Raw genomic sequence first — 17531 nt, forward strand, 5'->3', positions numbered from 1 at the left:
ATAATTTTAAATATATGTATGTGAGTAACTATAAAAATATCTAAAATAATAATTGAATTTAAATATCACAAGCAAAATTTTTCCAATATGTCATATAAAAAGATAAAAAATCATAATCTATATTTTTTAATTCTTTACATGACATAAATGGGCCAATCAGTCCTATTTAATTGTGTATTACAAATTAAGCTAATTTGAATTGGATTAAACTAATTAGGCTACTTAGATTAGACCTTATAGTCAACCTAATAAAACCAATCAAAATTGTGTTCAAATTGGGCTTCGATAAAAAATCTGATTAAAGCTAACAAATTGGTCAATTTAATAGTTAAAGACATAAGCAAAAATTTTGATTTTTGAAGGAGAAAACCTTAATTTTATCTAGATATATATAAAAAATATCTGATTTTTAAAAGGTAAAACTATCATAAGGGGACACCAATTGGAATTAAATTATTTAGAAGAGTAAAATGGTCTTTTAAAATGAAAGCTGCTAACCCTAATTTCTCTCTCTCTCTCGCACAATCATCATTATATTCTACTCTGCCCACGGATGCACCTAGTCGCATAAGACAACACACCAATTGCTATCACTACATGACCATACCACAATGTCCTTTCCATGGTCGACTACCCATCGGTTTAGCTACAACTATTTTGGCTTCAAGCTCTTCATCGATGACCAACATTGCTCGACAATGCAATAGTGTCATTGCTCGTCAACTACCATGCATTGTCATGCGACCTCCTCTATAGCATCGAGGCCACCTCGTGACCCTTCTCATCGAACTAATAGCTATGCTGCTATTTAGCAACGTGTATGTCTGTTGCTCGTGCTATCATTTGTGTCATGTTGCCTATCATCCGCGCGTCAATGGCTAATGTGCCAAGCATGACAACGACGAACTCTAAACTATGCCATCAATGCATTGGTGCCAAACTAGCTCATAAACCTAATAATGAGTCTAAATTATTGATTAAAAATATTGAAAATGATATGATGTGAGACTAAGGTGAGATGTTAGAAGACTTGGAAGACAACTCTCATTCCCACACATTTTTAATAATTTTTTGCTCACTTTTATTATATATAATCTTTACAAACAATTCATAGAGGTTGATAAAATTAATTCAAAGAGTTATGATTAGATGAAATAAAAGATAAGGATATAGATTAAGATAAATAAATAAGGATGATGAGATTTGTTTGGCTATGGTTAATTTCTTCCTTACTTAAAAAATTTATATATTATTCCTTTGGCTAATATAATGCTTTCTCTTGGATGAATCTAAAGCACTATAAATTAGAAGTACTTTTTTCTTCTACTAGCTTCTCTCTTTTCTCCTGAAAGTTCTAGAAAGGCAACAAGTGTGGTATCATAGTTTGGTTCGAAAAAGACCAATAGGAGTAGAAGGGTAGACCAATAGATCCAAAAGAAAAAAATATATATGATAGATATTAGAATAAGTATTTCTAATCAACTTCTTTTTATCTTCAAAGTGAAAATTATCGATTTTAAACTGTTAAAATGATAACTTTATTTATTACATAAGGATTATGAAATTTGATATAAAATACTTTTGTTACATAAGGATCAAATGAATGAAAATATGCAGAAAAATGTAAGAGCTCTCTACATGCGACAACAAGTAACAGATGAATCTCTATTTCTCTAAATCATGTCGAAATCAATATTCATAAAAGTCTAAAAATTATTAAAAATTATATTTAGATGTACAAACAAGGTAAAAATCTCAAAGCTTCACATTCTTCAACGTGAATTTAAAACCCTTACGATGAAAGATTTTGAATCTATCATTGGTTTTTTCTCAAAAGTTTATTTTATTATGAACTAAATGAGGTCTTATTGTGAAAATTTAAAAGATCAAACAATAATAAAAAAAATATTTTATAGATTTTATCTTCAAATTTTGATATAATTTATACTACTATAAAATAATCTAAAGATACAAGTACATTATCAATTAATGAATTAATGGACTTGCTTTTAGTTTATGAACAAAAATTGAACAAATCATCATATGAAACTTTAGAACAAACTCTTCAAATGAAGATATATCAAAAGAATGAACTAAAGCAAAATTCTAAAACCAGATCTCAAGAGAGAGGTTAGAACGGTAAAAGTCATGGACATTCTAGCACTCAAAGGCTTGATAATTCAATTAGGTCTATTACTGTAAACATCAATTCCGGTAAAAATTTTATTTATGATGTGATGTTTATTCTTGGTTTAAAATAAAATATTATTAATATAAAATAATTAATGAGAAAAATATATTATGTTATTTTTAATGAAAAATATTTGATTTATGATATTAAAATTATGAGGATAATAAAAAAAATAAATTATTTCTTTTATTATTTTTAGATATCTTCTTACGCACATTCATTATTATTGTTATTGATGAATTATTGTTACTGTTATTGATGAATCGACATTATAGCATAAAAGATATGATTATCTAAATTATGGTAAACTAGAATTATTAAATCAAAAGAATATGATAGTTGGTTTACCTAAAATTAAGAATAAAGATACTATTTATGAATATTATGTTTTTAGAAAAAGCACATAAATCCCTTTCGGAAAGTCATTCTCAAAGAGCCAAAGAATGATTGAAACTTGTGCATGTAGATATTTGTGGACCTATGCAAACTATCTCATATGGTGGAAGTAAATATTTGTATTATTTATAGATGATTGCACAAGAATGATGTGAGTATATTTTCTAAAAAAAATTAAAGCCTTGCCTATTTTCATATGTTTCAAAGCATATGTAGAAAAATAAAATAATTATTTTATTAAGACTCTGCGTATTAACAGAGGGGGCGAATTCACTTCCAAGGATTTCTTTGTGTTTTGTATTAATGTAAGCATTCATAGGAAACTAGTTGCAAGCTATCCCCTTAGCAAAATAAAATAGCAGAGTGAAGGAACTAAGTTGTGGTCGAGATACTATTAGGTGTATACTTAAAGAAAAAATAATACCAAAAGAGTTTTAGATAGAAATTATGAATATAATAATATATTTGTTAAATCACTTTCATAGAACAAGGAAAACCATCATATTAAGCATAGTTGAATAGAAAGCGTATTTGGTTGAATAATTGATGAGCTACAAACTTCTAAAAAATAATAAGACTTAGAAGTTGATAAATTTGCCTCTAAGAAAAAAAGCAATTAGACTCAAGTGGGTGTATAGGTTAAAATTCAATGCTAATGGCTTTCTACAAAAATATAAATCTCATTTAGTTGCTTAAATTTTAGGTATTGATTTTTTTAAATTTTTTTTCCAATTGCTATAATTGATACGATTAGAACAACATTAACATTGAAAGCATAGAAAAATGACAGGTTTATCAATTTGATACTAAATCAACCTTCTTGCATAGAAAAGTTACAAAAAAAAAAAAGAAGGTTTATATAAAGTAGTTTGAAGAATTTAAATTAATAGGCTAGAAGATTGAAGTGTATAAATTAAATAACACATTTTATTGTTTGAGGGCATGATACACTAGAATTGATAAATACTTTCTTCAATATAATTTTAAAAAAAATTTAAATGAGTCAACTTCATACATAAAAGTATAATAAATAAAAATTCTTATTATCTATTTATATACAATCTGTATACTAAAAATTCATCAATCATAAGAAGATCGATTTGAGATTGATCTCTTTAACCACTCTCTTTCAAACCACTCTAATCCATCAGAATTAATATATCTGTCGCCTTCAGGAGTCTTTTGTTGATTAAAAATGACACGTGAACAACTCCACACATAAATTTCTAAATATTTCTTCTTCTTTCTTGTGGAATATAGAGCCGTGTAACCCAAAACTCAATCTAAAATCCGAAATGCTAGATGTGGAACCTCATCCTAGATTCGAAATTGATCAGATCACTAGTGATTGATCCAATATTCTTGCTCTTTATAAGGATGGAGTTTATAGAGCCTAGCATTATTCATTTTTACATGAATTTGAGTCAACACTAAGAGGAGAGTGAATTAGTGCAATGGTAAAATCATCGATTTGAGAAATTTTTTGTTTCGATTAAACATATTTCGAAAATGGTTAACTTTGAAAACAAAGTAAAGGGGAAGTTTGCTATGAAAGTAATTTACTCAAAACAAATGCAAAACAGATTTTATAATAGTTCAGTTGTCATGACCTACATCCACTCTCGATTCTTCCTCTATCAAGACCACCGGCATCCACTATCGGTCTTCCTTCAATAGACGAAGACCAACCACCTTTTACAGCTCTTTCTTCTTTTACCGGGTTTAGGAGATAACCCTTACACCCCCACTTATTCCTCTCTTAAACTATTCTAATACTTAGAAGGAGAGGAGTTCACACAAGATTACAGCAACGTTTCTTTCATTTTCACTCTTAATTCTTATGCTTTTTTACCAGGGATGAGGGGAGTATTTATAGGTCTTAAGTTGATTTAAACTTGGAACCTAAAAATATCTCATCCCGAGTCTCCCGGGTATGGGTGGTACCACCGCTTGTGCTAATCTAATATTGACACTAACACTGGGCGGTACCACTGCCCAAACTAGCGGTACCACCGCTTAACAGCCTCTCGGAGACTGTGTCTGGGTGGTACCACCACCCAGACTGTGGTACCACCGCCTGACACAGTCTCAGAGACTATGCCATGACGGTGCCACTTGTTGGGTTACCGTTTGGGCCTTTCATTGGGTCCAACACAGTTTATACATGGCCCAACCAGCCCCTAATTGGGTTGGCCTAATTCCAATCCTAATTATGTTCTAACTACTAATTCTAAGGCATACTTAAGCTAAACAAGTCCATTAGTCTAGGTTTCTTCCGGCGAGCTTCTAGCGATCTTCCAGCGAACTTTCGATGATCTCTCGGTAATATTCCGGTGGACTCCCGGCAAGCTCCTGGACTTCACGATGATCTTCTTGGCGAGTTCCGACGAGCTTTTTTGGTAAGCTCCTGGACTTCTCGATCAGTTCCGGTAGAACTTCCAATGAACATCTAGACTTCTGATGAACTCTCTAACTCCCAACGAAATCGCGCGTTTTTGACTCCGAGACTTCATTTTACTTTATGCCTTGCTATTGTAATTAATCCTGCATACTTAAAACCCACTTCGATCTAGACAATTATTACTAAGCTAATCAAAGTTGTCCAGCATGTCATTGGTTTATCGACGCTTCGTCCGATTCTTTGGCACATCGTCCTCTCTTGTGGCCTTTTGCCTAATTAGCTAGTTGACCTTCACAACTCCGATTTCCTTACCTTCACAACTCCGATTTCCTTAGCGTAATTTCTGCTCTTCTTGGTCTGATGCCCGAAGCCTTCTGCTGATACATTAACCGATCCTTCGGCTCGACGTCCAATCTTCTGACATGTTTTCCTTCGGCTCAACATGATTCTTCCTGCTTTAATTGTCTCTCCCTGATCGAAGCTTCCTACATCACTTAGATCAAATCATAAATACTATCAATTGATTTTATAATCAAAATCCAAGATTCAACGAATTCAACATAAAGACTTAATCATTTTATTTATTTTTTAATCATTTTTTTCGATCTCTTCTTATACATAAATATTTTCTTAAACATAAAGACTTAATAAGTCATGAGTTAAACCTAGGAGATGTATAATTATTTTTTAATCATTTTTTCAATCTCTTCTTATACATAAATATTTTCTAACTATATTCACAACCGCAAGCTTAACATTGGTTATGCAGTTCATCTTGGCTCATATCTCTTTCTCTTTTTTTTTATCATTTAAGTCTTTCTTTTTAAGTTTATATCAAATTAGTCAACGTTAATACATATCAGGTCAAACTAATATATTATGAGTCAAACTCAATGCAAGTCACCAACCGAGTTTGTCCATATTTATCAATATGGGACTATTAATGAATCTTTTTCAACATTCAAGTTTGACCAATAATTTATCAGTTTAAACTTATGGATTAAATTGATGTTTGACTCGATATATACTAATCTTGATTAGTTTGACTCCAACACATCATTAATAGAATCCTAACAAAGACGTGATGAGGCGAGAACATCTACTGGATTTTGTACACTGGTTTCAATCCATGCCTACAGGACTAATTTTTCTCAATTCAGAATTTGGACAGCAAAAAACTATTCACAAGCCAGTTTGTATGTGTCAGTCTTTTTTATACATTTTCTAGCAGATAATAGAGTTTCAAGATTACATCAGCTTTTTTAGTTCATGATTCTAATTGATCGACAATGCAAGTTTTTAGATTACATCAACTTCTTTTAGTCTTACCTTGTTTATTGGAGTTTTGAGTCAGCCTTATCAATGGCATTGAAGTTATTTAAAAATCTAATATATATTAGTAATGCGAGACTATTCTTTAACATAATTTTATTATTAATAATTAATTTAATTTGACAATCACGTGAGAGGAGTCTAATTTTAAAGGGTCGTTCGCCCATTCCATCATTCTTTTTTTTATCTTAATTGGCTATTTATTGTAGTCAAATTAAGATTATGATATTTAGGTTTTTATTCAAATCGAACAAGTCGGTCAAAATAAAAAATACTTTATCAATGATAAGAAATCTAAATAGTCGATCCCAAATTGATAGGATGTTTTAACCTTATTATTATTGTATAATAATGTATTTTTAATTGAAGTTTACCTTTTTTTTTCCACAAAAAAATTCTAACAACCTTGACCTCGTAGTAATAGAAACAATTTGACTTTGGTTGTGGAAAAGGTGATATTTAATTCATCTCATCCATATTAATATCACAAGAGGCTACCAAGTCAATTTATACATCATATACACACATTGAAAGCTTCCAGACTACACATGGCTGAGTCAACTTCCGGCATACGACACAGTCTGTCACCCGCGTTTTGTTTGGCAGCCCCAAATCGTTGACTATTTTTGGTGAAGACTTAACGATCACTCTCTCCTCTTCCATGAATCCTTCTTCCCTCACCAACTCTATATAACCTCTGTAAGCTTCCCATCATTACCACGCAATAAGCACATTCTTCTTCTTCTTCTTCTTCTTCTTCTTCTTCTTCTAGCTCAGCAAGCATCTCCTCCTCCTCCTCCTCTGCAGCCCCTTCTGTTTCTGTGACGATGGCTGCAATGCTGAGAGCTGTAATGGCGATAGCGACGGTGGCAGCCATCTCTGCGATTGCCATGGGCGCCAACTACGACGTCGGCGGTCCCGCCGGCTCTTGGGATCTCGCCACTAACTACACGCAGTGGGTCTCCGGCAAGGCATTCCGCGTGGGTGACACACTGAGTGAGTCCTCTCCTTCCTCGTTTTCCTCTCCTTCCTCGTTTCCCCCCCTCCACATTGCTTATGATGTCAAAGTATATGATGTTATGCACATTCTCGCTGAGGTAATTAAGAAGTAGGATGTAAGGGAGTTGATAGCTTATGAATGCTCACAAGTAGTGCAGTTCTTGATCTTGGCATGCAATGGCAACCAACTCTCATATTCTTCTCTTCAGTTGTTCTTTCCGTAACAATAGATTCTTTCATGTGATGATGATGGTCTCCTTGAATGTAATAAATGAAGCCATGAATGCAAGAAATGTTTATTGATAACTCCTCTAATCCATATTATTTAATAAATAGAGCTAAAAACTATAACATTTATAATTATTTACATTTAGTATATTTTAGGATTATATAACTAATCATGTTTATAGAAAAACTAATGATTGTGTACACTGGTTAGCTTATCAGTAGAGGAGTAAGGGTGTCAGCTTGCTTAGTTAGTAAACACTTTGATAGTTAAGCGTAAAAAAATAAACGTATTAAATTGATCGTTTAATCTAAACTTTATCTTTTATTAAAAATATAATTGTCTACAACTCAATATTTAATCAAAATCATATTCAATATTGTATATAATTAAATTCACATTTTTATTGCAACATAAATATCTTAGAAGCTATACTCCTTTTGAATGCAGCATTCAAGTATGCGTCGAGCCATGACGTGTTGGAGGTGTCGAGCGCCGCCTACAGCTCGTGCACGACGAGCAACCCCATATCGACGAGCACCGGCGGCAACACCGTCGTCACGCTCAACAGCACCGGTTCCAGGTACTTCGTCTGCGGAATTCCCGGACACTGCGCTGGTGGCATGAAGCTCCAGATCGACGTCGCCTCCCCGACCTCAACTCCTCCTCCTTCTCCCTCCTCCACCCCCCGCTCCCCCCCTGTTGCTCCCTCCCCGCGCTCGCCTTCTGCGCTTCCGCCGTCATCTTCGACCCCAGGCTCCGTCCCTCCGCCGGCATCTTCGACCCCAGGCTCCGTTCCTCCGCCGTCTGCCCCCACAGCGTCGCCGCCGACACCGAGCGGCGCTTGCCTGAAGGCGAAGGCAACTCTCGGACTCGGTTCGGGAATCGTCATGCTGATGCTTATGGCCCTGTGAGAGATGATGCCATTCGCTGTCATCAGTTGTTGCTCTTTCTTTGTCCTCTGTGGACTCACAGTGACAGTGAATCATAGGAAGCATTGTTATGTATTGATTCATTAGATCAATAAGAAATAAAAAACATTGTCATGCATCGATTGTTGCATCAGTGGATTATGAAATAGAAAACAAAGCTTTGATAGTGATTGCTACTGTGCCAAGAAACAGCATAAGCTTCTAATAGCATATGTTATTAGGAGCAATTATTATAAGGCCTTATTGACTCTAAATCATGTCTCTCAATCATTCGTTTCTAACTACATCACGACCCGAATCGATTGGATAATCGACTCTCGTTATTTGATGATCTTAAACAGAAGTCTAAGTCAATAAAAGTAGGCTCATTTTAGTATATACAGAAATTTAATATTATAGTAAAAATAAATATTGTTATTAAATAAGTAAGAAAAAATCAATGATAGTCTTCACTTAAATATACATCACTATTAGTTGCTCACAAACCACATCCTCAGAATAATTCTTAATTGATATTTGTTTTCGGGTCTCTTTCTCTAACTAGCAAATATTTTATTTCAATATGCTGAGAAAAATTTATTTCCATATCATCACAAAATATCTTTAATGGCTTGCTATCCATACTAAATCTTGAGATAAAATTTTATGATTTATAATCTCAAAGCATATTATAAATTCAGCTTCTATTATTGATAATGTAATAAATGATTATTTTATACTTTTCTAGGAAATTTCTCCTCCAACTAATATGAACATGAATACTGAAGTAGATTTTCAAATATTAAGGTAATTTACAAAATCAATATTTGAATAACCTATCAGTTAATTTGATCTCTTATAGATGAGCATATAATTTTTTTGTCCATCACAGATATCTCATCATTTTCTTTACAACTTTTTAATGTTTTATTTTGGGTTGTTTTGGTATCTATCAAGTATTCCAATTACAAAATTGATATATGAGCTCGTATAAATTTAAACATATAATATACTTCTAACTACGCATATTATTTGATTCTTTTCTATATTATTCTTAAGATACTAGTTTTGATTAAATTTTTTATCTTTAGTAATAGATATATCATCAATAGAACAAAACTACATACTAAATCTCTTTAAGACTAGCCAATATATCTTTTTTGAGATAGTCATAGTAATTCTTGAGATATATCCATGGATATCTTAATGCTAATAATAAAAACTATCTCATTAATATAAATATTAAAATTTCTAATGAGAAACATCTTGGTTTCATGCAATAAACCATGATCACTGCTAAGAAAAATATCATTTATATATAAGACCAATATAATAAACTTATTCTTATTGATTTTTAGATAGATACACTAACAAATAATATTTTTTCTTAAATTTAAATAAAGTAATAATTTTATAAAACTTTATATACCATTGAAAGTTTGTTTAAGGCCATAAATAAACTTTTAAAGTTTGCAAGCCCAACTTTCCTTTCTCTTATTTACAAATCATTTAGATTGTTCAATATAGATATTTTCATCTAAATCTCGATTCAGAAATATTATTTTAATATCAAAATGATATCACTCAAGATCATAATAAGCTACTAATATCATAATAATCCTAAATGAGCCCTTTTTAAAAATTAAAGAAAAGGTCTCATTATAGTTCATTATTTCTTTTTGAGAAAAATCTTTGACCATAAGTCTAGCTTTATATTATTCGATATTGCCCTTGTTAAGAATGAGTCGATACTAAGGGAGGGGGGGGGGGGGGGGTGAATCAGTGTAGTGGATAAAATTACGTTGGTTCAAAAATTTTGTAAGATTTTAACTTGAAAGAATGCAGAAACGTAGTGAAAGTAAGAATTTAGTTTGTAATAAGGTAAATATCAAGAAGTAAATGCAAATCAGATTTTATAGTAGTTCGGTCATCGTGACCTATATCTACTCTACCGATTCCTCTTCCATCGAGGCCAACGGCATCCACTAACGATCTTCCTTCAATGGGCAAAGATCAACTACTCTTATACAACTCAATTCTCCTTTCGACAGGTTCAGGAGAGAACCTTTACACCCCCTTTACTTATCTCTCAAACGACACTAACACTTTGAGCTTTGAGAGGAGTTCTCATGAGATTACAATAATGTTTTTCTTCTTTTTTACTCTCAATTCTTGTGTATGTTAACCAGGGATGCGAGGGGTATTTAGAGGCCTCAAGTGGATTCAAACTTGGAGCTTAAAAATATCTCATCCCAGGTCCTTTGGGTATTGGCAATACCATCGCCTGTGTTGGGTAATACCATCGCCTGCAGCACTAATACTGACACTAACACTGAGTGGTACCATAACCCAGTCTAGCGGTACCACCGTCTAGTCTGGTAGTACCACTGTCTGATAGTCTCTTGGAAACTGTGTCTGGGCATACGATCACTCAGACTAGCGATACCACCGCCTGGCATAGTCTCGGAGACTATGCCACGATGGTTCCACCTATTGGGTCATTGTTTAGGCCTTTCACTTGGCCCAACATGGCCCAAACTTTGGTCCAATTGACCTCTAACTGAGTTGATCCAATTCCAACCCAATTATGTATTAACTATGAATTTTAAGATATTTACTAAGCTAAATAAATCTGTAAGTCTAGGTTTCTTTCGGCGAGCTTTCAGCGAACTTCCGACGATCTCTCGGCAATGTTCCAATGGACTCTTGGCAAGCTCCTAAACTTCACGACGATCTTCTTGGCGAGTTTCGACGAGCTTCTTTGGCAAGATCCTAGACTTCTTGATCAATTCTGACCGAACATCCGATGAACGTCTAGACTTCCGACGAACTCTCGAACTCCCAAAGAAATCTCGTTCTTGACTTTGGGACTTCATTTTGCTTTATGCCTTGATTGCTATTGTAGTTAATTATGTACACTTAAAGCCTATTTTGATTTAGATAATTATTACTAAGCTTGAATCAAATATTGTTCGGCATGTCATTGGTTCATCGACGCTTCGTCCGATTCTTCGGTGTATCGTCCTCTCTTGCGGCCTATTGCCCAATAGGCTAGTTGACCTCTGCAACTCCGATTTCCTTAGCGTAATTTTCACTCTTCTTAGCCCGATGCCCAAACCCATGGCCCGAAGCCTTCTATCGATACGTCGACCGATCATTCGGCTCGACGTCTAATATTCTGACATATTTTTCTCCAGCACAACATGATTCTTCATGCTTTAATTATCTCTCCCTGATCGAAGCTTCCTGTGTCACTCAAAATATAGATCAAATCATAAACACTATCAATTGGTTTCATCATCAAAATCTGAGATTCAATAATCTCCCCCTGTTTTATGATGACAATTAATTGATGACGGAGTAACCTTAACTCCCCCTATCAATATGCCATATTGATAGAACCTTGAATTCAAGCTGAATTAAAGTTAAAGCAAATTTAATCATGAGTCCAAGCAACATAAAATCATGCATAATCAAAATTTTAATATTTCATTCCATGTATGATCATTATAATTTCTCCTCCTTTGTCATCAATAAAAAGAAGTACATTTAGCAAGTTTCAAATCATTACATTATAAACATAATATCAAGTTTTATCATCATGCAAGCTAGCAATAATTTTGAGTTTTACAAGTTCATAAATTTTGCAAGATGTGCAAGTTAGCATGTTTTGTATTTCTAGCAATTTTTTTCTCCATACAATTTGCAAGCTTAGTAAATTTAGTGAGTTTTATATAATTATAGAACATGCAAGCTAGTAAATTTTACACATATGAAAGTTGGTAAAATTTTACATATTTTGAGATGAGCAAGCTTTTTGCTTCTCTTTATGATATCTAACTTAGCAAACATTAGATTTGCAAGATAGCATTTCTTGCTTATCTTTTGAGATGAGCAAGCTAGCAAGTTTGTCTCTTTTCATGATGTGCACGCTAGCAATTCTTTTTCCCTCTTTGTCATTGGCAAAAAGAGGGCAATAACAATACAATAGTTTAGTTTATTTCTCTTTACTTCAATCTTCAAATCATGACAAGGATAAATAACAAAGATGAAGAATCAAGTCATGAATGTCAAGAGATCATATATTATTTTTTCACAAATTTTTCCTTTTGTAAATAGAAAGCATGATAGCAAACATTCTTGATTCAAAAAAAAGACTCAAGTTATAATTTCAAAAATTCACAAGAAAAATCATGATTCATTTGATAAAAATATTATCGATTCATGCATTTGAATAAATAATTTTAAGCAAACATCACTTCAACTCATCATGCATAATTTCAAATTATAAAATCATCAAACATGATATAATTATTTATTTTCAAAACATTCATCATTATTTTCAACTCATTCAATTTATCAAATCAACAAAGTCTCTTTCAAGAAATTCAAAATGAAATGAAGAGATTTATCGATCTTTTGAAATGCTAATGATTTCCTTTCTCCCTTTTGTTATTATAAATAAGAAGAAAAAAAAGGGGAATAATATATAACAAAACTCAATCATAAATTATCAAGATGTCAAGTAGTATATTATGGTTTATTGGAATAAGTCTCCTTTTTAGTGAATAGCAAAAAGAATCGTAGGAGAACAAGATCTCAATTCATACATATAAAGTCTTCAATCATCAAAATCATTTACATAGTCCAAGAGATTCATACAAATAGATTCATCAATCTTTTTTTGAAAACTCATTAAGATAGGGATTGAGAAGTTTTCAAGAAAAATATATTTCCTTTTTATTTCATAGCATGCCTTTATTATTTATGTCAAATCAAAACATGCATCATCATTTAAAACCAAAAGACAAAGACAAGATTCATCACAAAATTCTTGATGACAAAAAATATAACACATTAAACATAAGGCTTCTTTAAACAAGAGATTTAATTTATCATTTTAATTCAAATGATAATATATTTTTCTTTTTATATGTTTCGTTTTATGTGATTGGTTTCATATGAGTAAGCTCAAGTTTTTTCATATGAAAACTATCCATCATGTTTAAAACCGAAAATCAACTTTCATTATGACAAGGATCATTACTTTGGGCATGATACCAAAATAATAATTTTTTTAAAACATCATTACTTGGGTATGCATGATACCAAAATATGGTTTCAAGTTTTCAAGGTATAACATGCAAAATTTCAAACTATAAACTCATTAAGCATGATTTCAAATAATCAAGCATGGTTTCATAAAGTATTTTTCTTTTTAAATGAATCTACCTTTTCATGCTTAGAGCTAGGAGTTAACATACAATTGTCATGCTTAAATTTTTAATTTTTTTTAAAATTAATAGAAAAAGAAGCATGATAATTATATATATTTTTTATTTTTTTACTAACTAATTAAAAATAACTCATGAAAAGAATCAAATAATTTTAAAATAAATTAAAGGTGTTTTGTTTGAGTTGTTTACCTCATTGTCGAGAGTCACCAAAGCGAAGCTTGCCACTTCGTCTTCATCTGTTTGCTCCTTGTCTTCGAATGCACTCATTTCGTCCCAAGTCACCTTGAGTGATTTCTTATTCTAGCTTCCTCTTCCATCGAGGCCAATGGCATCCACTAACGACCTTCCTTTAATGAGCGAAGATCAACTACTCTTATACAACTCAATTCTCCTTTTGATAGGTTTAGGAGAGAACCTTTACACCCCCTTTACTCATCTCTCAAACGACACTAACACTTTGAGCCTAACACTTTGAGCCTTGAGAGGAGTTCTCACAAGATTACAATAACGTTTTTCATTTTTTTTACCCTCAATTCTTATGTATGCTAACCAGGGATGAGAGGGGTATTTATAGGCCTCAAGTAGATTCAAACTTGGAGCCTAAAAATGTCTCATCCTAGGTCCTCCGGGTACTGGTAGTACCGCCGCCTGTGCTGGGCGATACCACCACATGCAGCACTGACACTAAAACTAGGCGGTACCATAACCCAGTCTGGCGGTACCACCACCTAGTTTAGTAGTACCACTGCTTGACAATCTCTCAGAGATTATGTCTGGGCGTACCACCACCCAAACTAGCGGTACCATCGCCTGACATAGTCTCGGAGACTGTGTCACGACAGTTCCACCTGTTGGGTCACTATTTAGACCTTTTACTTGGCCTAACATAGCCTAAACTTGGGCCCAATTGACCTCTAATTGAGTTGGCTCAATTCCAACCGAATGATGTGTTAACTATGAATTTTAAGATATTCACTAAGCTAAATAAGTCCGTAAGTCTAGGTTTTTTCCAACGAGCTTTCGACGAATTTCCGACGATCTCTAGGCAATGTTCCAACGGACTACCGGCAAGCTCTTAGACTTCACGATGATCTTCTTGGCGAGTTTCGACGAGCTTCTTTGGCAAGATCTTGGACTTCTCGATTGATTCCGGTAGAACTTCCGGTGAACATCCGAACTTCCGATGAACTATTCTTTAACATAATTTTATTATTATTAATTAATTTAATTTCACAATCACGTGAGAGGAGTCTAATTTTAAAGGGTCGTTTTAAAATCGCCTATTCCATCGTTCTTTTTATCTTAATTGGCTATTTATTGTAGTCAAATTAAGTTTATAATATTTAGGTTTTTATTCAAATCGAACAAGTAGGTCAAAATAAAAAATACTTTATCAATGATAAGAAATCTAAATAGTCGATCCCAAATTGGTAGGATGTTTTAACCTTATTATTATTGTATAATAATGTCTTTTTAATTTAAGTTTATCATTTTTTTCCACAAAAAAATTCTAACAACCTTGACATTGGTTGTGGAAAAGGTGATATTTAATTCATCTCATCCATATTAAAATCCCAACAAGCTTCCAAGTCAATTTATACATCATATACACACATTGAAAGCTTCGAGACTCAACATGGCTGAGTCAAATTCCGGCATACGACACAGTCTGTCACCCGCGTTTCGTTTGGCAGCCCCAAATCGTTGACTATTTTTGGTGAAGACTTAACGATCACTCTCTCCTCTTCCATGAATCCTTCTTCCCTCACCAACTCTATATAACCTCTGCAAGCTTCCCATCATTACCACGCAATAAGCACATTCTTCTTCTTCTTCTTCTAGCTCATCAAGCATCTCCACCTCCTCCTCTGCAGCCCCTTCTGTTTCTGTGACGATGGCTGCAATGATGAGAGCTGTAATGGCGATAGCGACGGTGGCAGCCATCTCTGCGATTGCCATGGGCGCCAACTACGACGTCGGCGGCCCCGCCGGCTCTTGGGATCTCGCCACTAACTACACGAGGTGGGTCTCCGGCAAGGCATTCCGCGTGGGTGACACACTGAGTGAGTCCTCTCCTTCCTCGTTTCCCCCCTCTACATTGCTTATGATGTCAAAGTATATGATGTTATGCACATTCTCGCTGAGGTAATTAAGAAGAAGGATGTGAAGGAGTTGATAGCTTATGAATGCTCACAAGTAGAGTAGTTCTTGATCTTGGCATGCAATGGCAACCAACTCTTATAGTGTTCTCTCTCATATTATTCTCCTCAGTTGTTCTTTCCATAACAATTGATTCTTCATGTGATGAACATGTAAGATTAGATGATGATGGTCTCCTTGAACGTAATAAATGGAGCCATGAATGCAAGAAATGTTTTTTGATAACTCCTCTAATCCATATTATTTAATAAATAGAGCTAAAAACTATAACATTTATAATTATTTACATTTAGTATATTTTAGGATTATATAATTAATCATGTTTATAGAAAAACTAATGATTGTGTACACTGGTTAGCTTATCAGTAGAGGAGTAAGGGTGTCAGCTTGCTTAGTTAGTAAACACTTTGATAGTTAAGCGTAAAAAAATAAACGTATTAAATTGATCGTTTAATCTAAAATTTATCTTTTATTACAAATATAATTGTCTACAACTCAATATTTAATCAAAATCATATTCAATATTGTATATAATTAAATTCACATTTTTATTGCAACATAAATATCTTAGAAGCTATACTCCTTTTGAATGCAGCATTCAAGTATGCGTCGAGTCATGACGTGTTGGAGGTGTCGAGCGCCGCCTACAGCTCGTGCACGACGAGCAACCCCATATCGACGAGCACCGGCGGCAACACCATCGTCACGCTCAACAGCACCGGCTCCAGGTACTTCGTCTGCGGAATTCCCGGACACTGCGCTGGTGGCATGAAGCTCCAGATCGACGTCGCCTCCCCGACCTCAACTCCTCCTCCTTCTCCCTCCTCCACCCCCCGCTCCCCTGTTGCTCCCTCCCCGCGCTCGCCTTCTGCGCTTCCGCCGTCATCTTCGACCCCAGGCTCCGTCCCTCCGCCGTCTGCCCCCACAACGTCGCCGCCGACACCGAGCAGCGCTTGCCTGCAGGCGAAGGCTGCTCTCGGACTCGGTTCGGGATTCGTCATGCTGTTGCTTATCGCCCTGTGAGAGATGATGCCATTCGCTGTCATCAGTTGTTGCTCTTTCTTTGTCCTCTGTGGACTCACAGTGACAGTGAATCATAGGAAGCATTGTTATGTATTGATTCATTAGATCAATAAGTAATAAAAAACATTGTTATGCATCGATTGTTGCATCAATGGATTATGAAATAGAAAACAAGGCTTTGATAGTGATTGCTACTGTACCGAGAAACAGCATAAGCTTCTAATAGCATATGTTATTAGGAGCAATTATTATAAGGACTTATTGACTCTAAATCATGTTTCTCAATCATTCGTTTCTAACTACATCACGATCCGAATCGATTGGATAATCGACTCTCGTTATTTGATGATCTTAAACAAAAGTCTAAGTCAATAAAAGTAGGCTCATTTTAGTATATACAGAAATTTAATATTATAATAAAAATAAATATTGTTATTAAATAAGTAAGAAAAAATCAATGATAGTCTTCACTTAAATATACATCACTATTAGTTGCTCACAAACCACATCCTCAGAATAATTCTTAATTGATATTTGTTTTCGGGTCTCTTTCTCTGACTAGCAAATATTTTATTTCAATATGTTGAGAACAATTTATTTCTATATCATCACAAAATATCTTTAATGGCTTGTTAACCATACTTGAGATAAAATT

The 17531-nt window shown here is 34.0% G+C and overlaps 2 protein-coding genes across 2 annotated transcripts; both read left to right on the forward strand.

The window, feature by feature from the left end:
- The first annotated feature begins 7046 nt into the window (after positions 1 to 7046).
- On the forward strand, positions 7047 to 8597 carry LOC135613529 (uclacyanin-3-like). The gene is made up of 2 exons (XM_065110560.1): positions 7047 to 7316; positions 7996 to 8597. Exons 1-2 carry the CDS (start codon positions 7148 to 7150, stop codon positions 8457 to 8459), a joined length of 633 nt encoding a protein of 210 aa, XP_064966632.1. The 5' UTR covers positions 7047 to 7147; the 3' UTR covers positions 8460 to 8597.
- A 6921-nt stretch (positions 8598 to 15518) lies between these two features.
- LOC108953086 (uclacyanin-3-like) lies at positions 15519 to 17032 on the forward strand. Its single transcript, XM_018827338.2, has 2 exons — positions 15519 to 15756; positions 16449 to 17032. The coding sequence occupies exons 1-2, from the start codon at positions 15588 to 15590 to the stop codon at positions 16874 to 16876; spliced, it is 597 nt and encodes a 198-aa protein (XP_018682883.2). The 5' UTR covers positions 15519 to 15587; the 3' UTR covers positions 16877 to 17032.
- The last annotated feature ends 499 nt before the right edge of the window (positions 17033 to 17531 follow it).

This window comes from Musa acuminata, chromosome BXJ2-6 (assembly GCF_036884655.1).
Source record: "Musa acuminata AAA Group cultivar baxijiao chromosome BXJ2-6, Cavendish_Baxijiao_AAA, whole genome shotgun sequence".
NCBI lineage: Eukaryota > Viridiplantae > Streptophyta > Magnoliopsida > Zingiberales > Musaceae > Musa > Musa acuminata.